This window comes from Ascaphus truei (assembly GCF_040206685.1).
Source record: "Ascaphus truei isolate aAscTru1 chromosome 3 unlocalized genomic scaffold, aAscTru1.hap1 SUPER_3_unloc_2, whole genome shotgun sequence".
Classification (NCBI taxonomy): Eukaryota; Metazoa; Chordata; class Amphibia; order Anura; family Ascaphidae; genus Ascaphus; species Ascaphus truei.
In genome coordinates this window covers 100,266-124,033 of record NW_027453825.1, presented here as the reverse complement: position 1 = coordinate 124,033, position 23,768 = coordinate 100,266, and the positions used below count along the sequence as shown (strand labels likewise).

The window sequence follows — 23,768 nt, the reverse complement described above, 5'->3', positions numbered from 1 at the left end:
GCAGTGATACTGAGCCTGCGGAGCGAGTATAGAGCAGTGATACTGAGCCTGCGGAGCTGGGGAGTTAGTATAGAGCAGTGATACTGAGCCTGCGGAGCCGGGGAGTGAGTATAGAGCAGGGATACTGAGCCTGCGGAGCCGGGGAGTGAGTATAGAGCAGTGATGCTGAGCCTGGGGAGCTGGGGAGTGAGTATAGAGCAGTGATACTGAGCCTGCGGAGCTAGGGGAGTGAGTATAGAGCAGTGATGCTGAGCCTGCGGAGCTGGGGAGTGAGTATAGAGCAGTGATACTGAGCCTGCGGAGCCGGGGAGTGAGTATAGAGCAGTGATACTGAGCCTGCGGAGCTGGGGAGTGAGTATAGAGCAGTGATACTGAGCCTGCGGAGCTGGGGAGTGAGTATAGAGCAGTGGTACTGAGGATGCGGAGCTGGGGAGTGAGTATAGAGCAGGGATACTGAGCCTGCGGAGCTGGGGAGTGAGTATAGAGCAGTGATACTGAGCCTGCGGAGCTGGGGAGTGAGTATAGAGCAGTGATACTGAGCCTGCGGAGCTGGGGAGTGAGTATAGAGCAGTGATACTGAGCCTGCGGAGCTGGGGAGTGAGTATAGAGCAGTGATACTGAGCCTGCGGAGCTGGGGAGTGAGTATAGAGCAGTGATACTGAACCTGCGGAGCTGGGGAGTGAGTATAGAGCAGTGATACTGAGCCTGCGGAGCTGGGGAGTTAGTATAGAGCAGTGATACTGAGGCTGGGGAGTGAGTATAGAGCAGTGATACTGAGCCTGCGGAGCGAGTATAGAGCAGTGATACTGAGCCTGCGGAGCTGGGGAGTGAGTATAGAGCAGTGATACTGAGCCTGCGGGGCTGGGGAGTGAGTATAGAGCAGTGATACTGAGGCTGCGGAGCTGGGGAGTGAGTATAGAGCAGTGATACTGAGGCTGCGGAGCTGGGGAGTGAGTATAGAGCAGTGATACTGAGGCTGGGGAGTGAGTATAGAGCAGTGATGGGGCTTTTCTTTCGGCAGATCTCTGCAGTTGGGTTACTGTGATGGGAGCTTTAGAACAGGACAGGCATTTTCATTGTGGGCAGTTAACCAATGCTATCCCTGATGTGTATGACGGAAGCTTCCCAGAGCAGTGCTCATGTCCTTCGGCGTGTTTCCTCTGCAGCGGTGGTGAAGCAGTGGTGTTTAACGTGGACTCTGTGTGAAGCGCTCTGGGGCCAATTAAAGGCACTAGAGACCAGCCTGACTGAGCCAAACGAGTACGTTGTGAGCCTGGAGCGGAGGAAGGCGTTCTCCTGCTGGCTGGCCGAGACTGCGGCAGAGCGCATTGAGGAGGAGGTCTCGCTGTGCCGCCACGAGCGTCACACAGAGGCAGTCTTCAGCTACCTGACGGGGGGCCGGATCAGTGAGGCGTGCCGGCTGGCACAGAAATCCGGTGAGTTATATTTATTAGGTCTACACCACAGTGACCATAAAGCTCCTGAGTGTGGGTGCCACGGCCACGTGAGGACCTTGCATTAAAAAATACGGGGTTTTGGGTGGGGGTCGCAAAACGTGGATTTTGATCTACACAGACTGATTGCCCAGCTGGCAAAAGGGTTAATTATTGGGAATACGGCAAAGGAAACGCATAAATCCTATTCTCGCTTGGTTGCAATGTATGTAACATGGGGCAGCAGCGTTAAGCTGCATCTGCTGGTGTTAGAAGAACAATGGAAGTGCAGAGAGCTCGGTTTGCTAAGACCTCTCTTCTCTCCTCTCTTCTCTCTCTCTCTCTCTCTCCCTCTCCCTCTCCCTCTCCCTCTCCCTCTCCCTCTCCCTCTCCCTCTCCCTCTCCCTCTCCCTCTCCCTCTCCCTCTCCCTCTCTCTCTCTCTCTCTCTCTCTCTCTCTCTCTCTCTCTCTCTCTCTCTCTCTCCCTCTCCCTCTCCCTCTCCCTCTCCCTCTCCCTCTCCCTCTCCCTCTCCCTCTCCCTCTCCCTCTCCCTCTCCCTCTCCCTCTCCCTCTCCCTCTCTTCTCTTTTCTTCTCTCCTCCTCTCTCCTCCTTTCTCTAGGGGATCACCGTCTCTCCATGCTGCTGTCCCAGTCGGTTGGCAGCCAGCCGGTGAGGGAGTTGCTTACCATGCAGCTGGTGGATTGGGAAAAGCTGCAGGTTGACTGCTTCATCCAGGAGGAGAGGATGCGGGTCTTCACCCTGCTCTCTGGCACACCGGTAAGTCTGGCCCATTGGGCCCTAATCTGATCAGTATAATGGAAGTACAACCCCATCCTACCTGTAAATATCGCAGCACATCGTTTCACGTGTTCAGGTGTCGTGGGGCGCGGCATTACTACCCTGCAGGTGTCGGGGCGCTGCATTACTACCCTGCAGGTGTCGGGGCGCTGCATTACTACCCTGCAGGTGACGGGGCGCTGCATTACTACCCTGCAGGTGTCGGGGCGCTGCATTACTACCCTGCAGGTGTCGGGGCGCTGCATTACTACCCTGCAGGTGTCGGGGCGCTGCATTACTACCCTGCAGGTGTCGGGGCGCTGCATTACTACCCTGCAGGTGTCGGGGTGCTGCATTACTACCCTGCAGGTGTTTCTCTCACAGTAACAGGCTGCTTTGTTTGGTACAGTCTGTGGAGAGTTGCAGGGATCTGGCTGGGACCTGTAGCTCCCTTGTGCAGGGCCTTGTCATACGGTTACGTTTTGCTTCTCCTTGTAGGTGTGGCACTCCTCGGATAAGAGAAGTATAAACGTCTGCTCACAGCTGGACTGGAAGCGCACGGTCGCCATCCACCTGTGGTACATGCTCCCTCCCACTGCCTCCATCGCTCAGGCCCTGACAGTGTACGAGGAGGCGTTCCAGGTACGGCCCTTATCTCCCCCACACTGTCGCCATCCACCTGTGGTACATGCTCCCTCCCACTGCCTCCATCGCTCAGGCCCTGACAGTGTACGAGGAGGCGTTCCAGGTGTGGCCCTTATCTCACCACACTGTAACCATCCACCTGTGGTACATGCTCCCTCCCACTGCCTCCATCGCTCAGGCCCTGACAGTGTACGAGGAGGCGTTCCAGGTGCGGCCCTTATCTCCACCACACTGTCGCCATCCACCTGTGGTACATGCTCCCTCCCACTGCCTCCATCGCTCAGGCCCTGACAGTGTACGAGGAGGCGTTCCAGGTGCGGCCCTGATCTCCACCACACTGTAACCATCCACCTGTGGTACATGCTCCCTCCCACTGCCTCCATCGCTCAGGCCCTGACAGTGTACGAGGAGGCGTTCCAGGTGCGGCCCTTATCTCCACCACACTGTAACCATCCACCTGTGGTACATGCTCCCTCCCACTGCCTCCATCGCTCAGGCCCTGACGAGGAGGCGTTCCAGGTACGGCCCTTATCTCACCACACGGGGCTTCTTTCATACAGGGATGTGTTCTGCGTCAGGGCCATGTGGGCACTAGGTTAATGTCAGAGAAAAACTTTTGGTATCTGATCATACTTAGGCCGCGCTTATAGTGCCGGCGACACCACGGCGGCCGAAAACATACATTGCCGCCACCGACGGCGACAAGCAATGCCGCGAAAATCTGAAGCTGGCAAAATTTGATTTTTCAAGGGCCGTCACGTGACGGCCCTTGAACAAATCAAATTGCCGGAATCCCGCGACCCCGCCACCCAGCGAAACATGACTTTCGCCGGTGGTGATGGGTGACGTCACCCGCCGCGTCGCCAACGGCGGCATTATAGGCACGGCCTTATCCATGATTACAACGCAACCCTTGAGGGATTGCTGCTTTTTCTTACTCTCTACCTTCTGAGGTTATCATCTTACACTAAAGACTTCACTGGGCTCCGGGGAGAGCTCCATGTTTAGTCTCGCGGACACGTAATATTATTTCAAGCGTTCCCCCCTGAACGGAGCTCCAGATTTAAACTTGGGAATGGGAAGAAGTCTTAAAGCCGTAGTCCACGGTTTGCATGTTTATTTTTTACTGTATAGAAAGGAGAAATGTAAGCGGTCGCATTGCTTTCTCTGGCGTTTGCTAGGTCTCGGAGGCGGAGAGATATGCCTGTATGCCTCTCCCTCCTTATCTGGAAGACTCGGGTATCCGTTTGGAAGAAGACTTTGAAGATGAGAGGAGCAAGAGGCCACGGAGGGATGTCTGCTTCCATCTACTGAAACTCTACAGTGATAGGTGTGTATGGTCCGTCCAGACACGGCAGCGTGAAACTCCTCGCCGTTCCCTGCGCTCGCTGCCCGTTCTTCCCTTAGAAACTCCTCGCCGTTCCGTGCGCTCGCTGCACGTTCTTCCCTTAGAAACTCCTCGCCGTTCCCTGCGCTCGCTGCCCGTTCTTCCCTTAGAAACTCCTCGCCGTTCCCTGCGCTCGCTGCCCGTTCTTCCCTTAGAAACTCCTCGCCGTTCCCTGCGCTCGCTGCCCGTTCTTCCCTTAGAAACTCCTCGCCGTTCCCTGCCCTCGCTGCCCGTTCTTCCCTTAGAAACTCCTCGCCGTTCCCTGCCCTCGCTGCCCGTTCTTCCCTTAGAAACTCCTCGCCGTTCCCTGCGCTCGCTGCCCGTTCTTCCCTTAGAAACTCCTCGCCGTTCCCTGCCCTCGCCGCCCGTTCTTCCCTTAGAAACTCCTCGCCGTTCCCTGCCCTCGCTGCCCGTTCTTCCCTTAGAAACTCCTCGCCGTTCCCTGCCCTCGCCGCCCGTTCTTCCCTTAGAAACTCCTCGCCGTTCCCTGCCCTCGCCGCCCGTTCTTCCCTTAGAAACTCCTCGCCGTTCCCTGCCCTCGCCGCCCGTTCTTCCCTTAGAAACTCCTCGCCGTTCCCTGCGCTCGCTGCCCGTTCTTCCCTTAGAAACTCCTCGCCGTTCCCTGCGCTCGCTGCCCGTTCTTCCCTTAGAAACTCCTCGCCGTTCTCTGCCCTCGCTGCCCGTTCTTCCCTTAGAAACTCCTCGCCGTTCCCTGCGCTCGCTGCCCGTTCTTCCCTTAGAAACTCCTCGCCGTTCCCTGCGCTCGCTGCCCGTTCTTCCCTTAGAAACTCCTCGCCGTTCCCTGCCCTCGCTGCCCGTTCTTCCCTTAGAAACTCCTCGCCGTTCCGTGCCCTCGCTGCCCGTTCTTCCCTTAGAAACTCCTCGCCGTTCCCTGCCCTCGCTGCCCGTTCTTCCCTTAGAAACTCCTCGCCGTTCCGTGCCCTCGCTGCCCGTTCTTCCCTTAGAAACTCCTCGCCGTTCCCTGCGCTCGCTGTCCGTTCTTCCCTTAGAAACTCCTCGCCGTTCCCTGCCCTCGCTGCCCGTTCTTCCCTTAGAAACTCCTCGCCGTTCCCTGCCCTCGCTGCCCGTTCTTCCCTTAGAAACTCCTCGCCGTTCCCTGCGCTCGCCGCCCGTTCTTCCCTTAGAAACTCCTCGCCGTTCCCTGCCCTCGCTGCCCGTTCTTCCCTTAGAAACGCCTCGCCGTTCCCTGCGCTCGCTGCCCGTTCTTCCCTTAGAAACTCCTCGCCGTTCCCTGCGCTCGCTGCCCGTTCTTCCCTTAGAAACTCCTCGCCGTTCCCTGCGCTCGCTGCCCGTACTTCCCTTAGAAACTCCTCGCCGTTCCCTGCGCTCGCTACCCGTTCTTCCCTTAGAAACTCCTCGCCGTTCCCTGCGCTCGCTGCCCGTTCTTCCCTTAGAAACTCCTCGCCGTTCCCTGCCCTCGCTGCCCGTTCTTCCCTTAGAAACTCCTCGCCGTTCCCTGCCCTCGCTGCCCGTTCTTCCCTTAGAAACTCCTCGCCGTTCCCTGCCCTCGCTGCCCGTTCTTCCCTTAGAAACTCCTCGCCGTTCCCTGCGCTCGCTGCCCGTTCTTCCCTTAGAAACTCCTCGCCGTTCCCTGCCCTCGCTGCCCGTTCTTCCCTTAGAAACTCCTCGCCGTTCCCTGCCCTCGCTGCCCGTTCTTCCCTTAGAAACTCCTCGCCGTTCCCTGCCCTCGCTGCCCGTTCTTCCCTTAGAAACTCCTCGCCGTTCCCTGCGCTCGCTGCCCGTTCTTCCCTTAGAAACTCCTCGCCGTTCCCTGCGCTCGCTGCCCGTTCTTCCCTTAGAAACTCCTCGCCGTTCCCTGCGCTCGCTGCCCGTTCTTCCCTTAGAAACTCCTCGCCGTTCCCTGCCCTCGCTGCCCGTTCTTCCCTTAGAAACTCCTCGCCGTTCCCTGCGCTCGCTGCCCGTTCTTCCCTTAGAAACTCCTCGCCGTTCCCTGCGCTCGCTGCCCGTTCTTCCCTTAGAAACTCCTCGCCGTTCCCTGCGCTCGCTGCCCGTTCTTCCCTTAGAAACTCCTCGCCGTTCCCTGCGCTCGCTGCCCGTTCTTCCCTTAGAAACTCCTCGCCGTTCCCTGCCCTCGCTGCCCGTTCTTCCCTTAGAAACTCCTCGCCGTTCCGTGCCCTCGCCGCCCGTTCTTCCCTTAGAAACTCCTCGCCGTTCCCTGCGCTCGCTGCCCGTTCTTCCCTTAGAAACTCCTCGCCGTTCCCTGCGCTCGCTGCCCGTTCTTCCCTTAGAAACTCCTCGCCGTTCCCTGCGCTCGCTGCCCGTTCTTCCCTTAGAAACTCCTCGCCGTTCCCTGCGCTCGCCGCCCGTTCTTCCCTTAGAAACTCCTCGCCGTTCCCTGCGCTCGCTGCCCGTTCTTCCCTTAGAAACTCCTCGCCGTTCCCTGCCCTCGCCGCCCGTTCTTCCCTTAGAAACTCCTCGCCGTTCCCTGCCCTCGCCGCCCGTTCTTCCCTTAGAAACTCCTCGCCGTTCCCTGCGCTCGCCGCCCGTTCTTCCCTTAGAAACTCCTCGCCGTTCCCTGCGCTCGCTGCCCGTTCTTCCCTTAGAAACTCCTCGCCGTTCCCTGCGCTCGCTGCCCGTTCTTCCCTTAGAAACTCCTCGCCGTTCCCTGCGCTCGCTGCCCGTTCTTCCCTTAGAAACTCCTCGCCGTTCCCTGCCCTCGCTGCCCGTTCTTCCCTTAGAAACTCCTCGCCGTTCCCTGCGCTCGCTGCCCGTTCTTCCCTTAGAAACTCCTCGCCGTTCCCTGCCCTCGCTGCCCGTTCTTCCCTTAGAAACTCCTCGCCGTTCCCTGCCCTCGCTGCCCGTTCTTCCCTTAGAAACTCCTCGCCGTTCCCTGCGCTCGCTGCCCGTTCTTCCCTTAGAAACTCCTCGCCGTTCCCTGCCCTCGCTGCCCGTTCTTCCCTTAGAAACTCCTCGCCGTTCCCTGCGCTCGCCGCCCGTTCTTCCCTTAGAAACTCCTCGCCGTTCCCTGCGCTCGCTGCCCGTTCTTCCCTTAGAAACTCCTCGCCGTTCCCTGCCCTCGCTGCCCGTTCTTCCCTTAAACTCCTCGCCGTTCCCTGCGCTCGCTGCCCGTTCTTCCCTTAAACTCCTCGCCGTTCCCTGCCCTCGCTGCCCGTTCTTCCCTTAGAAACTCCTCGCCGTTCCCTGCCCTCGCTGCCCGTTCTTCCCTTAAACTCCTCGCCGTTCCCTGCGCTCGCTGCCCGTTCTTCCCTTAGAAACTCCTCGCCGTTCCCTGCCCTCGCTGCCCGTTCTTCCCTTAGAAACTCCTCGCCGTTCCCTGCGCTCGCTGCCCGTTCTTCCCTTAGAAACTCCTCGCCGTTCCCTGCCCTCGCTGCCCGTTCTTCCCTTAGAAACTCCTCGCCGTTCCCTGCGCTCGCTGCCCGTTCTTCCCTTAGAAACTCCTCGCCGTTCCCTGCCCTCGCTGCCCGTTCTTCCCTTAAACTCCTCGCCGTTCCCTGCGCTCGCTGCCCGTTCTTCCCTTAAACTCCTCGCCGTTCCCTGCCCTCGCTGCCCGTTCTTCCCTTAAACTCCTCGCCGTTCCCTGCCCTCGCTGCCCGTTCTTCCCTTAAACTCCTCGCCGTTCCCTGCCCTCGCTGCCCGTTCTTCCCTTAAACTCCTCGCCGTTCCCTGCGCTCGCTGCCCGTTCTTCCCTTAGAAACTCCTCGCCGTTCCCTGCCCTCGCTGCCCGTTCTTCCCTTAGAAACTCCTCGCCGTTCCCTGCCCTCGCTGCCCGTTCTTCCCTTAAACTCCTCGCCGTTCCGTGCCCTCGCTGCCCGTTCTTCCCTTAGAAACTCCTCGCCGTTCCCTGCCCTCGCTGCCCGTTCTTCCCTTAGAAACTCCTCGCCGTTCCCTGCCCTCGCCGCCCGTTCTTCCCTTAGAAACTCCTCGCCGTTCCCTGCGCTCGCCGCCCGTTCTTCCCTTAGAAACTCCTCGCCGTTCCCTGCGCTCGCTGCCCGTTCTTCCCTTAGAAACTCCTCGCCGTTCCCTGCCCTCGCTGCCCGTTCTTCCCTTAGAAACTCCTCGCCGTTCCCTGCCCTCGCTGCCCGTTCTTCCCTTAAACTCCTCGCCGTTCCGTGCCCTCGCTGCCCGTTCTTCCCTTAGAAACTCCTCGCCGTTCCCTGCCCTCGCTGCCCGTTCTTCCCTTAGAAACTCCTCGCCGTTCCCTGCCCTCGCCGCCCGTTCTTCCCTTAGAAACTCCTCGCCGTTCCCTGCGCTCGCTGCCCGTTCTTCCCTTAGAAACTCCTCGCCGTTCCCTGCGCTCGCCGCCCGTTCTTCCCTTAGAAACTCCTCGCCGTTCCCTGCCCTCGCTGCCCGTTCTTCCCTTAAACTCCTCGCCGTTCCCTGCCCTCGCTGCCCGTTCTTCCCTTAAACTCCTCGCCGTTCCCTGCGCTCGCTGCCCGTTCTTCCCTTAGAAACTCCTCGCCGTTCCCTGCCCTCGCCGCCCGTTCTTCCCTTAGAAACTCCTCGCCGTTCCCTGCGCTCGCCGCCCGTTCTTCCCTTAGAAACTCCTCGCCGTTCCGTGCCCTCGCTGCCCGTTCTTCCCTTAGAAACTCCTCGCCGTTCCCTGCCCTCGCTGCCCGTTCTTCCCTTAGAAACTCCTCGCCGTTCCCTGCCCTCGCCGCCCGTTCTTCCCTTAGAAACTCCTCGCCGTTCCCTGCGCTCGCCGCCCGTTCTTCCCTTAGAAACTCCTCGCCGTTCCCTGCCCTCGCTGCCCGTTCTTCCCTTAGAAACTCCTCGCCATTCCCTGCCCTCGCTGCCCGTTCTTCCCTTAGAAACTCCTCGCCGTTCCCTGCCCTCGCTGCCCGTTCTTCCCTTAGAAACTCCTCGCCGTTCCCTGCCCTCGCTGCCCGTTCTTCCCTTAGAAACTCCTCGCCGTTCCCTGCGCTCGCCGCCCGTTCTTCCCTTAGAAACTCCTCGCCGTTCCCTGCCCTCGCTGCCCGTTCTTCCCTTAGAAACTCCTCGCCGTTCCCTGCCCTCGCCGCCCGTTCTTCCCTTAGAAACTCCTCGCCGTTCCCTGCGCTCGCCGCCCGTTCTTCCCTTAGAAACTCCTCGCCGTTCCCTGCCCTCGCTGCCCGTTCTTCCCTTAGAAACTCCTCGCCGTTCCCTGCGCTCGCTGCCCGTTCTTCCCTTAGAAACTCCTCGCCGTTCCCTGCCCTCGCCGCCCGTTCTTCCCTTAGAAACTCCTCGCCGTTCCCTGCCCTCGCCGCCCGTTCTTCCCTTAGAAACTCCTCGCCGTTCCCTGCGCTCGCTGCCCGTTCTTCCCTTAGAAACTCCTCGCCGTTCCCTGCCCTCGCTGCCCGTTCTTCCCTTAGAAACTCCTCGCCGTTCCCTGCGCTCGCTGTCCGTTCTTCCCTTAGAAACTCCTCGCCGTTCCCTGCCCTCGCTGCCCGTTCTTCCCTTAGAAACTCCTCGCCGTTCCCTGCCCTCGCTGCCCGTTCTTCCCTTAGAAACTCCTCGCCGTTCCCTGCGCTCGCTGCCCGTTCTTCCCTTAGAAACTCCTCGCCGTTCCCTGCCCTCGCTGCCCGTTCTTCCCTTAGAAACTCCTCGCCGTTCCCTGCGCTCGCTGCCCGTACTTCCCTTAGAAACTCCCCGCCGTTCCGTGCGCTCGCTGCCCGTTCTTCCCTTAAACTCCTCGCCGTTCCCTGCGCTCGCTGCCCGTTCTTCCCTTAAACTCCTCGCCGTTCCCTGCCCTCGCTGCCCGTTCTTCCCTTAGAAACTCCTCGCCGTTCCCTGCGCTCGCTGCCCGTTCTTCCCTTAGAAACTCCTCGCCGTTCCCTGCCCTCGCTGCCCGTTCTTCCCTTAGAAACTCCTCGCCGTTCCCTGCGCTCGCTGCCCGTTCTTCCCTTAGAAACTCCTCGCCGTTCCCTGCCCTCGCTGCCCGTTCTTCCCTTAGAAACTCCTCGCCGTTCCCTGCCCTCGCTGCCCGTTCTTCCCTTAGAAACTCCTCGCCGTTCCCTGCCCTCGCTGCCCGTTCTTCCCTTAGAAACTCCTCGCCGTTCCCTGCCCTCGCTGCCCGTTCTTCCCTTAGAAACTCCTCGCCGTTCCCTGCCCTCGCTGCCCGTTCTTCCCTTAGAAACTCCTCGCCGTTCCCTGCCCTCGCTGCCCGTTCTTCCCTTAGAAACTCCTCGCCTTTCCCTGCCCTCGCTGCCCGTTCTTCCCTTAGAAACTCCTCGCCGTTCCCTGCGCTCGCTGCCCGTTCTTCCCTTAAACTCCTCGCCGTTCCCTGCGCTCGCCGCCCGTTCTTCCCTTAGAAACTCCTCGCCGTTCCCTGCCCTCGCTGCCCGTTCTTCCCTTAGAAACTCCTCGCCGTTCCCTGCCCTCGCTGCCCGTTCTTCCCTTAGAAACTCCTCGCCGTTCCCTGCGCTCGCCGCCCGTTCTTCCCTTAGAAACTCCTCGCCGTTCCCTGCGCTCGCTGCCCGTTCTTCCCTTAGAAACTCCTCGCCGTTCCCTGCCCTCGCTGCCCGTTCTTCCCTTAGAAACTCCTCGCCGTTCCGTGCCCTCGCTGCCCGTTCTTCCCTTAGAAACTCCTCGCCGTTCCCTGCCCTCGCTGCCCGTTCTTCCCTTAGAAACTCCTCGCCGTTCCCTGCGCTCGCTGCCCGTTCTTCCCTTAGAAACTCCTCGCCGTTCCCTGCGCTCGCTGCCCGTTCTTCCCTTAGAAACTCCTCGCCGTTCCCTGCCCTCGCTGCCCGTTCTTCCCTTAGAAACTCCTCGCCGTTCCCTGCCCTCGCTGCCCGTTCTTCCCTTAGAAACTCCTCGCCGTTCCCTGCGCTCGCCGCCCGTTCTTCCCTTAGAAACTCCTCGCCGTTCCCTGCCCTCGCCGCCCGTTCTTCCCTTAGAAACTCCTCGCCGTTCCCTGCCCTCGCTGCCCGTTCTTCCCTTAGAAACTCCTCGCCGTTCCCTGCCCTCGCTGCCCGTTCTTCCCTTAGAAACTCCTCGCCGTTCCCTGCCCTCGCTGCCCGTTCTTCCCTTAGAAACTCCTCGCCGTTCCCTGCCCTCGCTGCCCGTTCTTCCCTTAGAAACTCCTCGCCGTTCCCTGCCCTCGCCGCCCGTTCTTCCCTTAGAAACTCCTCGCCGTTCCCTGCGCTCGCTGCCCGTTCTTCCCTTAGAAACTCCTCGCCGTTCCCTGCGCTCGCTGCCCGTTCTTCCCTTAGAAACTCCTCTGTGTACTAAATGACTGTGGGTGATGAGAGCCCCTGAGATCCGTCCCAGGTAGCCGTTAATCATTTCCTGCTCATGGGTTTGCTACAGATATAATCACTCCCAGTTGAATGTGTCCTGGTTCCTTTACAGACACTATGACCTGCATCAGCTGCTGGAACCAAACAGTGTGACGCCCGATCCTCTGGACTATCGCCTGAGCTGGCACCTGTGGCTGGTCCTGCAGGCCCTGAATTATACCCACCTGTCCGAGCAGTGCAAAGGAGTGCTGCATGCCAGTTATGCTGCCCAGCTGGAGAACGTAGGGCACTGGGAGTGGGCCATATTTGTACTGCTCCACATCACCGACTCAAAGTAAGTGATCACGGCAACAGTCGGCTCTGATTGAACAGCTGTGGGTGTGATGCAGCGGGCACCAGCTTCGCCAGCACTTGTATGTAACTTTGGGGTATATTGTTCTTGCAGCCAAACTCCCAGTTCTTGGCTTCCTCGTGCAGCTGTGTTTAGAAGAGCAGAGCTCCCTGTGTGAGCGGCTCTGGGGCACAGGAGGAGCAAACTCTGACTTAAAGCACGTTTATGGGCGCATATTGTTCACACGTGTGCTCATAGCGTCTGGTTTATACAGCGTGCTAGTCTTCATATGGCAAAAGTGCGCCTGGATTTTCAGTGAACCCTAAAATGTTACCTTTTACTGATGACTTTGACCTACTTACTACAAAAAAACTTCTCCTGGGCAAGTTCTTGCACAGTAAAGCCCCCCATGTTCTTTCTAACACCGGTGGGGCTTGGAAACCAAAATGGACAAATTGGCTCAAATCTATCCATATAACAATGCATCTGTAGAACCAGAAGAACTAGGGATTTTTGCGCCGGGGCAAGTGCCACCAACTGCCCCGCCCCCTCAATTCGTACAACCAGGGCAAAACTATCCCGTAATTGTGAATCTTTTGTATGTTGGTGGGCCCCACCACGCTCCTCACGGCCATCGCCCCCGCTCCAGCCCCAAGCTCGAGTGGAGCCCCTCCTGGCGGCAGACACCGGAAAACACATCCGACTTCCGGGTAGGTCAGCTGGGGGGTTTCTTCCATCTGCCACCACCATCCTTCTCCGGCGGGCACTGCCAGCCTGACCTGTGCCCCCTAAGCTGCTGCGCCTGAGCCCACTGCCCCACTTACAGCCCCTAGTTTCACCTTGGGGAACACTATCTTTCTTTCAGTACCTTAGGCGTGCTGCCAGAGATGGGGAATGGGACATTTCTAGGAAACGAATACAAAAACCCTGAGCTTATGTTACAAACCGGCTGGCAATTTATATCTTAAGAGATTTGGGATCAAAAATGTAAAATATCCCTCATTGCCAGCCGGTTTGTAACGTAGCTCAGGGTTTTTGTATTTGTTTTCCAGAAATGTCCCATTCCCCATCTCTGGCAGCACGCCTAAGGTATGGGTGGATACATAGTGCTGCTGATGCAGTGTTATATGGCGGGGGGTTTGAGCTCACCTAATTCTGTTTTTGGGATGTCTGACCTCTCCGTAACTGAACGCGTTGTCAATTTTCCAATTGGCAGAAAAGTATAAAACACTATTACCAGTTTTAATTGCATTAATTCAATAGCAGAGGGCAAACATGCTTCATTCATTTAACCCGTGAGGCAGTTTGACATTGCACACAGTCCCGGGTTGCTTCTGCCTCTTGTAATGTGAGCATGCTTTGTCACAAGACAATAAGGAGTATCCTGCTTCAGCGGCATTTACCTGGATGGGTCGCGGCTTCACTCCTTTTCCTGGTCCAAAGATGCAACCACATGACTCCTTTGTTGAGACTTGGGATGTGAAATGGCATTACTTTGCAAGTCAATCTGCACAACGGACGTTCCTTTGTGAAACATGACTTTGCAATACTTTGCTAGATGTTCTTATTGTGACTTTAAAACAGTCACACGTTGGATGTTATAGAACCCGCAATGCCGATGTTTTCGCTGCCTTGGTGTTCCCTTCTGTTCCGATCACGTACTTCCCAAACCTGCCAATTATTGACTATGGAGACATAGTATATGGCTCGGCACCTCAAACCCACCTTAGCAAACTTGACACCCTCTACAATTCAATTTGTCGTTTTGTTCTCCAATGCAACTACAACACACATCACTGCGAAATGCTCAAAGAACTAGATTGGTCATCACTAGAGTCTAGGCGCAAAGTTCACCTTTCCTGTCTCACCCTCAAATACTTTCTGGGCAAGCTACCCAGCTACCTGAACAAGCTCCTCACCCCTACCACACGCAGCACCTATCACCTGAGATCAGACTCCAAAAGACTGTTCATGGTCCCAAGGCTCAACAAAGTATCCGGCCGTTCCTCCTTCTCTTACCGTGCACCCCAAAACTGGAACAACCTACCAGAGACTCTCATATCCACCACCAGCTTAAGTTCTTTCAAATCTAAGGCTGTCTCACATTTTAATCTGGTCTGTAACTGTTAGATACGCCTATAATATACATCTTCTCTAACTGTGCATGCAATGTCTTGTATATAATGTATACCCTGCTCATTTACTTGTAACCATGTACTATTTGTTTTACTCTGTGCCCAGGACATACTTGAAAACGAGCGGTAACTCTCAATGTATTACTTCCTGGTAAAATATTTTATAAATAAATAAAATACCAGCTGCTCCCCCCGTGCGGGATATAGATGGATGTGAAGCTGTTGCAGCCCGACCCGAGCTATTTGGATGTAACCAATGAAGCGTTTGGGTTTCTGCTGTATTGTTTCCCATTTAGTCCTGAACACAAACACCAATATATCATGTGCCATATTACTTATTGGGGTTCCTGAAGCGGGGTACATGTGGAGCTAATTACCATTCCCCAGATGATGCATATTAGCTGCATGTAGTCACCGTTACACTGAGCAGCACGGGCGCTTGTGTATTGCTACTGCAATAAGAACCCACAGCATCACGTCTTTGTTCTGTACATTATGAAATGACATAAATAATACAAAACGTTACAGTATTGAGGGGTTACTGAAATGACACCTGAATATGGTGCTAAATAGGGTTTCTTAGGCTTTAATCTCCTCCTCTCCCCTTCCCACTAGTGTGCGTGAGCGAGCTGTCCGCGAGCTTTTAATCCGCCACTGCGTCTTGCAGGAGACTCCGGAGTCACTGGCAAAGGAGTCCTTCCTCATACAGCGGCTCCACATCCCAGCGGAGTGGCTCCACCAAGCAAAGGCTGTGCGCTCGAAGAGAGAGGGCGACAAGCACAAGGAGGCTCTGTATTTATTTAAGGCCTGCCAATGGAATCGGTGTCACAAACTGGTGACACGGCACCTGGCCTCAGGTGAGGAGACGGTGATCGTGCACACATACTGCCTCCTTCTGCACTTGCATGATCTCAGCGCCCCTAAACATGAGGAACCAGGCGGCATGGGGAAGCATATAGGTGTTGTCTGCGCACACCACATCCCTATGGGATTTGTGATGCTGGAAACCTAAACATTGGTGAAAAAAATAAATATGAACTATGGTCCTAATGTCGTTATCCCAGGGAGTGTTCTCCCATAGGTTTAAATATCACTCATAACCTGGAGACCCCGCAACCAAAGCATTATAGCGCTACTGGGTCAGAGGCGCATACAAAGTCATACCGCTTTCACTGCAATAAATCTATTGTAATGCAACGTGTGAAACGAGTAGGTAACCAGTATGCAGCGACGCGCCAGCCATGAGATATGTAGCAAGACCCGGTGGGCAGTAGAGACAGGCGGAAATGATTGGGTGGGTCTGAATCTGCCGCAGATCAGCCAATGGCAATGCTTTACTAGCCACAACGTTTATATTAACCACTTAGTAGCCCTTTCTGGTCAGCTAGTTTTGGAAACTTGACCTGTGGGCGGCTAGTAAGGGGTTAATATGTAATGTATTAATTACTATCATCACGGTAGACCGGGTCTTTTAACACATTTATATTTTTGGGATCATTCAACAGGCAAAACAAGGCAGTGAAATAAAATGGGGTTTCTTTGGATACAACTTCGGAAATAAAACAAAATACAGGAATATACACACTTCCTGGGCTCTGGGGTATGAGATCGAGCCTTTCCGAGGTGCAGGGCGCCTGCTTGCAAGGGCTAACCCTGATCAGAACCTTGTTCCGGACGTCCTGGTCCGAGATTCAGCAGAAACTCCTGACCAGGACCTAGCCCCTGGAACTGTTTTCGGCAGGAAATCCTGGCTGCGCCCGCTGCTTCGATGTGTAGAACTTGGCCGCAGAAGTCGGGACTTGGTCTCTGCCAGGCAGGCTTTTCTAGCTCCACAACGAAATAGCAGAGCGACCGGCTTCGAACAGAGCAAATGTGAAAAGCCGCCCTAGCTTTGTCGACTCAAGTCACCAGATGGTCTGGTTCTCTGACTGGGGCTTCTCCTTACATACCCTCTGCTAAGCTATCCTTAGCATGGAGGTAGGAGGAGCGACCAATCAGAGCGTGGGAATTCCTCCCCACCAGCCAATAGGAATAGGGGCTCATCCTTTGGCTGACAAAGAGGTGTGCCAAGCCGGGTGAGCGGGAAATATGATTTAGCCAATGGGAGAAGCGCCTACGAGCTGTATCTCCCCCAGCTAACTCATTGCCACCCGCTGGGCAGGCGCCACCAAGTCTGGCAGATACAAACTCTGTCCCCACTGGGTGCCCTTTGTTCTCCGGACATGGCAATTCGTCCTTCCTCACCCACCAAAAGGTCTTCTCACCTCTGGACATCCTCTCCTCTTTGAACTAAGTTCTCTATACAGACATGCCGGCGTCTATGCTGATGCCCTGGCTGACTGTATAGAGCCTTATAGTAAATGTCTAAAACATTATAAAGTATGCTTTAATACAGTATACACATTGGGGGACCTTATACTTGTAGTATATTCTAGGGAAGGGGGAAGAGAAAGGGAACCCTCGCATCTGCCTCACATATATATGTGATCTATACAACGGTGCAATAAGGGGAGAGAGAGAACAACATTAATACTAGGAAACAAAAGCACCCTTTTTGACAGCACTCGTTGTATGTGATAGTGTAAAGATGAATGATTTAAAATGTAATCTTTTAATTCAACCGATTAAAATAATTGTCAAAACATTAGAACCAAAAATCCAACTGACATTGGTGACAAAACACAAAAAACAGACAACATTAATTAGTCCTTCAACTGCAAACTAGGTGGTTGATCAAAATCTAGCCAGACTGACTAATGGCAGTTGGATTTTTGGATCTAATGTTTTGACAATTATTTTAATCGGTTGAATTAAAAGATTACATTTTAAATCATTCATCTTTACACTATCACATACAACGAGTGCTGTCAAAAAGGGTGCTTTTGTTTCCTAGTATTAATGGGGACCTTATACTTATAAGGGAAATGGATTTGGGATATTTGGGTTTGAAATCCAGGCGTCTGAGGGACACAGGGAAGCCCCGGTGTAATTCACCCCGCGTACCGGCAAATCATGCCTGCTCACCGGGGGGGAGTAAAGGGCTACCGGTAACTTCGGCCCCCAAACTCCTGCAAACAAAATAATTGTATTTCTACCCAAATATCCCCCCTAAAACTGACACACAAGAAACCTCACAGTTCTAGGGCCGAGGGAACATGAAAACAGAAGAAAGCCGGGGTCACTTTATTTTCCACATGTATTGTCCCAGGTCCCTGGCTTATGGTGCTTATGGAGCTACCAGGGACCCCACAGTTTTAGGGGTAACCATAGGGTTTAGCCTTTATTATGTAGTCTGGTTATCATCCCCTCCAGTCACAACTATAAAAACAGAGACAGCACTCAAATATACGCTGAAAAGATCATGTGCAGGGTGCACAAGGGAACAGGGAGGACCCTTTTTTGCTCCAAAATATAAAAGAGAGAGGGGTGGGGGGTTCCCTGCACTCACTGACGAATAGAGATGAAGACGGTCAAAATAGAGGATATGCCAAAAATAATTGAATAAATGAAACCAATGAAGCAAACTAGGAGTCATGAAACATGCACAGACAGGACATAAGAGAGGCACCAAGTGAATCACCGTAAATGGGGGAAAGGGGAGAACACAGGGATAGGGGGGGGGGGAGGTGTTTCGGACTGTTCGGCCCATCTCTAATGAGCAGGGGTTGCATGGTTAAAGAAATGACACATGCTGAGGTTGTGATATATCCTTCAGTGACACCAGCCTTCACCTCACTTCCATTTCTATATTCAGACGCCATCATTAATGAGAACTACAGATATCTGAAGGGCTTCCTGGTTGACTTGTCCTTACCGGAGCGTAGCCAGCACATTCAAGACTGGGAGAGGGCGGGCCTGGTGTATCTGGATTACATCAGCGTGGTTGAGATGCTCAAAAGGATCCAGCAGGTAATTTGCTTCCAAGTTTGTACGGCTGGGAAAGGCATGAGGTTTCTGCACAGCATTGACTCTTCCTACCCGTTTGGAAACAGTGAGGAGACAAATAGTTGAAAACCTGATGAGCGTCAGGACGAGTAAATAACCTCTTGCTTTCTGCTGTTAGGCTGAAGGTTCGGGGTGCGAACTGGAGAGGTTACACACCAAAGTGACATCTCTCTGTAACCGGATTGACCAGATCCAGTGCTACAATGCCAACGATCACTTGGCACAGTCTGGTAAGCGATCCCTTAACCGTGCCCTGCCAGAGGCCACCAGTGCGTTGCTGCGGGTTGTAGGCCCCTCTTGCAGAAGCGTTAAATTAATTCTTCAGCGATGTAGTGTTCATATGAAGTTAAATATTCTATTCCTTCCTGAACCAAGTCCGTTAAATGTTATCCCTTGGCTTGTGTAGCCCATCCCCCTCTTCTGTTCCAGTCCTGTTACTTTCAGATATTTGCAGAAAGGGTGATAACTTTTTTTTAGGCTGTTCAGTGCTAGAGAAGCCTGTCCCAGCGGCACCGACTAGTTTGTACTGTTTTCCTTTAGCCCAAATGATCATAGAAATGTTGGTGTATAGCTTCATACAGTGATGGGTAACCAATGGGTAAATGGTGTGTGCTGGAAAGGAAGCTTACCTAGCAGTGCAGTGTGGGACGGCTATGTTAGCTGTGTGTTTTATTGGGATGCTCCTGCTAGGCTGTTCGGGGTATGTATGTAGTATGATGCACAGTTCATTCTGAACCTGGGTTCTTCACAGAGAGGTTTCTAGACCCTCCTAACCCCACATTCCCATTCCCCAAGCTTCTCTGCTGGGCCGTGTAGTCCTTATTCCGTCCATCGCTTTATTACTCCCCCACATTCCCATTCCCCCAGCTTCTCTGCTGGGCCATGTAGTCCTTATTCCGCCCATCGCTTTATTACTACCCCACATTCCCATTCCCCCAGCTTCTCTGCTGGGCCGTGTAGTCCTTATTCCGTCCATCGCTTTATTACTACCCCACATACCCATTCCCCCAACTTCTCTGCTGGGCCATGTAGTCCTTATTCCGTCCATCGCTTTATTACTACCCCACATACCCATTCCCCCAACTTCTCTGCTGGGCCATGTAGTCCTTATTCCGTCCATCGCTTTATTACTACCCCACATACCCATTCCCACAGCTTCTCTGCTGGGCCATATAGTCCTTATTCCATCCATCGCTTTATTACTCCCCCACATTCCCATTCCCCCATCTTCTCTGCTGGGCCATGTAGTCCTTATTCCATCCATCGCTTTATTACTACCCCACATACCCATTCCCCCAACTTCTCTGCTGGGCCATGTAGTCCTTATTCCGTCCATCGCTTTATTACTACCCCACATACCCATTCCCCCAGCTTCTCTGCTGGGCCATGTAGTCCTTATTCCGTCCATCGCTTTATTACTACCCCACATTCCCATTCCCCCAGCTTCTCTGCTGGGCCATGTAGTCCTTATTCCGTCCATCGCTTTATTACTACCCCACATTCCCATTCCCCCAGCTTCTCTGCTGGGCCATGTAGTCCTTATTCCGTCCATCGCTTTATTACTACCCCACATTCCCATTCCCCCAGCTTCTCTGCTGGGCCATGTAGTCCTTATTCCGTCCATCGCTTTATTACTACCCCACATACCCATTTCCCCAACTTCTCTGCTGGGCCATGTAGTCCTTATTCCGCCCATCGCTTTATTACTACCCCACATTCCCATTCCCCCAACTTCTCTGCTGGGCCATGTAGTCCTTATTCCGCCCATCGCTTTATTACTACCCCACATTCCCATTCCCTCAGCTTCTCTGCTGGGCCATGTAGTCCTTATTCCGTCCATCGCTTTATTACTACCCCACATTCCCATTCCCTCAGCTTCTCTGCTGGGCCATGTAGTCCTTATTCCGTCCATCGCTTTATTACTACCCCACATTCCCATTCCCCCAGCTTCTCTGCTGGGCCATGTAGTCCTTATTCCGTCCATCGCTTTATTACTACCCCACATTCCCATTCCCCCAGCTTCTCTGCTGGGCCATGAAGTCCTTATTCCGTCCATCGCTTTATTACTACCCCACATACCCATTCCCCCAGCTTCTCTGCTGGGCCATGTAGTCCTTATTCCGCCCATCGCTTTATTACTACCCCACATTCCCATTCCCTCAGCTTCTCTGCTGGGCCATGTAGTCCTTATTCCGTCCATCGCTTTATTACTACCCCACATTCCCATTCCCCCAGCTTCTCTGCTGGGCCATGTAGTCCTTATTCCGTCCATCGCTTTATTACTACCCCACATTCCCATTCCCCCAGCTTCTCTGCTGGGCCATGAAGTCCTTATTCCGTCCATCGCTTTATTACTACCCCACATACCCATTCCCCCAGCTTCTCTGCTGGGCCATGTAGTCCTTATTCCATCCATCGCTTTATTACTACCCCACATTCCCATTCCCCCAGCTTCTCTGCTGGGCCATGTAGTCCTTATTCCGTCCATCGCTTTATTACTACCCCACATTCCCATTCCCCCAGCTTCTCTGCTGGGCCATGTAGTCCTTATTCCGTCCATCGCTTTATTACTACCCCACATACCCATTCCCCCAGCTTCTCTGCTGGGCCATGTAGTCCTTATTCCATCCATCGCTTTATTACTTGCTTATGATGTCATGTTTGATTTTCAGAAATGGCGAAACATGTTGCTAACATACTTCGGGTGGTTCTGAGCCTGCAGCACTCCCCGGAATCCCTGTCCTTCTCCGACCTCCAGCATGTACCCCTCAGACTGCTTGCACCCCACATTGGACGCCTCCCCATGCCAGAGGACTACGCCCTGGAGGAACTCCGCAGCCTCACACAGTCTTATTTAAGAGAACTCACCGTGGGCAGCCAGTAACTGCGCCCCCTCTCTGTGGCTTATGGGCTGTCCAACCTTTCCGATGGTATATTATCAGGGGATGACCTAATACTTGTTTTTCAGGTGTGGTTTTCATCTTGGCTCTAGTACACCATGGAATATGTAAGCAGGGGTGTATTAGGCTGTCAGAACTTCATTGTTTTAACTTATTCATTGCTGGAGAAGCCAGTACTGTCTAATCCAGAGGTGGAGGAGTTAAGTCTTCAGGAGATCAGTTATCCTTGTATATTGCTGGAGTATAAACCCATTATTCTCCCTGTGATTGGGATCGGGCATGTGTAATCTGCAGAAGCGCAACTCTCCTTCACAAACTGGCCCGGTTTGTGTGAAATCTGCCTTTAAAATGTACAATTTTGTGATACAAAAGGGATTTTTTCAAGGGGTGCAGGTTGTCACAGTTAAGAAATATAAACCGATGTTCATAAGATCCTAATGTTTTTGTATAGAGCCTTCACATGTACAAAGCGGGTTACTTAATGCGGTGTGTAGAATTGTAAAGCTGTTCCCTTCCTATTAGAACTGCTCCAGGTGGACACGTTCTGCCTTACCTGCGATGGCGGCACATGGGCTGAACCGGGCTGAACGTGATTCTCTAATCTACCCATCACCATATTGTTTCCTGGTCCAATCTTACCATGCATTGTCTCATTACTTTGTGACACATTCTCCAAGTGAGAGGACTTGTAACCTTTCAGTGGGATTACGTGAAATTACATCGCTGCATTCAACCTGAAGGATACGACCTGGCACTATATACAATGCTGTCTCCCATAACGGGCATCGGTGCCTACATGCCACTCGCACTGTAACCGTCTGAAAGGTTTCCTGTGTACAATCACAGACCCTGAATGTGACCGGCAGGAACAGGCCACGATGCACTTGGGATCGCCGTTTGCTTTGGAAGAGTCTTTCCATGTACTGTCACCGTACACCATTGCTCCCATTTATGCAAACCATCAAGAGAAGGTGCCACTTTCCGAAGGACAAGTCCTCTTTCACGTGTCCAGCCCACGGTGCTGGCGGGTGCGGTTTTGTTGAAATGATTTCTTGAAAAGCATCTAGTTCAGTGCTTTTATTATATTTTTAGGCTCTGCAAACTAAACACAATGTTGATGGGGTTTTTCCTTGTTCAGAGCGTCACGTGAGTTTGAGATTTAGTCTTTAACCTCTGCTGCCAGAGGCGTCTCAGCACATTGCTCTGCAAACAGCAACGGGGTAGCCCCTTGTGTTTGCATGGCAGCTGCAGTGACAAAGGGGTTAACAGCAGCTGAACTCCATGCTGCTCCTGTACAGTAATCTTTATATAAGTCTCTTCTCTCGCGTTTGAAAGTGAGTGCTGTGCCCAGTTAGTCCCTGCGGATTCAGCAGCTCTAGCTCCTGCGCTCTGCCCATCGCCTGCAGATCCGTGTGGCAGCTTTGCTCGCATCGTGTCGCATCCTGGGTGTTTGTGCATGAACATTGTCCTGAGGTTTTTATTCACAGCTAAAACAAATATGAATAAATGATATAGAATTTTTTTTCCTGTCTTCTGAAAACATTTTTTTAAATAAAACATTTATATTATGCTTTTTCGTTGTTTCTTTACCTAAAGAAGGAAGCGGTGGTTGCATGCTTCAGAACTGGCCACAAATTACTACAGGCCAATAAAAACGTGGTTCAGTGACCTTTATTACACGTGAGCAAATGGCCTTTATAAAATAAAAATCACATATAGCTACATTTATGGCTGCTCAATAGGTAAAAATAGTCCCACATCTGACGCAAGCTGATATCCTTGTGTTGGATGTCCATGTCACGGACAGGCTGACCTGGCCAAAGTGTGGCGCAGTCTGCAGGAACCCTGTCCCAGGCTGTTTGCGTTATACTGCAGTGTGGCGCAGTCCCAGGTTTGTGTTATGCTGCAGTATGTGGCGCAGTCCCAGGTTTGCGTTATACTGCAGTATGTGGCGCAGTCCCAGGTTTGCGTTATGCTGCAGTGTGTGGCGCAGTCTCAGGTTTGCGTTATGCTGCAGTGTGTGGCGCAGTCTCAGGTTTGCGTTATGCTGCAGTGTGTGGCGCAGTCCCAGGTTTGCGTTATACTGCAGTGTGTTGCGCAGTCTCAGGTTTGCGTTATGCTGCAGTGTGTGGCGCAGTCCCAGGTTTGCGTTATACTGCAGTGTGTTGCGCAGTCTCAGGTTTGCGTTATGCTGCAGTGTGGCGCAGTCTCAGGTTTGCGTTATGCTGCAGTGTGTGGCGCAGTCCCAGGTATGCTACAATAACATGACGGTGTGCCTATGCGAATGAGATTTATTTAGTGTTTGCATATAATTGGCTATAGTAATGATACTTTCCCTACACACCCACACCCCAAGAACAGTCCCAGACAATCAGGTCCCTGTAGATGTCGCTGTTGACCATGAAATTGTAACACTCAGTCGGCCTCCATTATTCATCTGTTCCATTAACAGATCCGTTCAGATTAGCGGGGGTCAGTCTTGTTTCATAATCACCGGACCACGAACTTATCCACAAGTGCTGGCTGTATCTATGAAAGGCACATTGGATCCGCTCAGCCTCTCCTGCTTGTCCCGAGGAATCCGGTTTCCCGGCTTCTCGTCCGGGAATCCAGCAGAAGTTACAGGAATACCATGACAAGCAACGTGTGTTGCATTAGAAAACTGTAATATAGATAGATATAGTAAAAGATACAGAATACACTCATTTATTTCAATAACACTCATTTCTGATTTAGGTAAACACATTATGAGCCCTGATTTAACAGGTGTAATATAATATCGCTACATAATAGCGCAGTATGTATCTTTAGGGGCAGGAATGTGCTTCCCTGTATACATGTGAGGAGCAAGCAAGATTGTGTTTTGATTTTCCAATATTTACAGCAACATAAGATTTGTGGTTTTTTTTTCCCCTTCTCCTACAGGCTTTTAATTACCACACACTTTGAAAATATATTAACCCACTGCACACTGGGGTGGGGGAGAGAGAGAAAAAG

At 53.4% G+C, this 23,768-nt stretch overlaps 1 protein-coding gene across 7 annotated transcripts in view; it reads left to right on the top strand.

Moving 5' to 3' along the window:
* NUP98 (nucleoporin 98 and 96 precursor) overlaps window positions 1-22,341 on the top strand; it is a 114,159-nt gene extending 91,818 nt beyond the window's left edge. For all 7 annotated transcript variants that reach the window (XM_075580567.1, XM_075580566.1, XM_075580565.1 and 4 more), the window contains 9 exons: window positions 1,167-1,436; window positions 2,054-2,211; window positions 2,710-2,853; window positions 4,038-4,186; window positions 11,573-11,794; window positions 14,542-14,783; window positions 17,681-17,835; window positions 17,990-18,101; window positions 20,544-22,341. In XM_075580567.1, the coding sequence (XP_075436682.1) occupies window positions 1,167-1,436; window positions 2,054-2,211; window positions 2,710-2,853; window positions 4,038-4,186; window positions 11,573-11,794; window positions 14,542-14,783; window positions 17,681-17,835; window positions 17,990-18,101; window positions 20,544-20,755 (1,664 nt within the window). In that variant the 3' untranslated portion in view covers window positions 20,756-22,341. The remainder of the gene's footprint in view (window positions 1-1,166; window positions 1,437-2,053; window positions 2,212-2,709; window positions 2,854-4,037; window positions 4,187-11,572; window positions 11,795-14,541; window positions 14,784-17,680; window positions 17,836-17,989; window positions 18,102-20,543) is intronic.
* The last annotated feature ends 1,427 nt before the right edge of the window (window positions 22,342-23,768 follow it).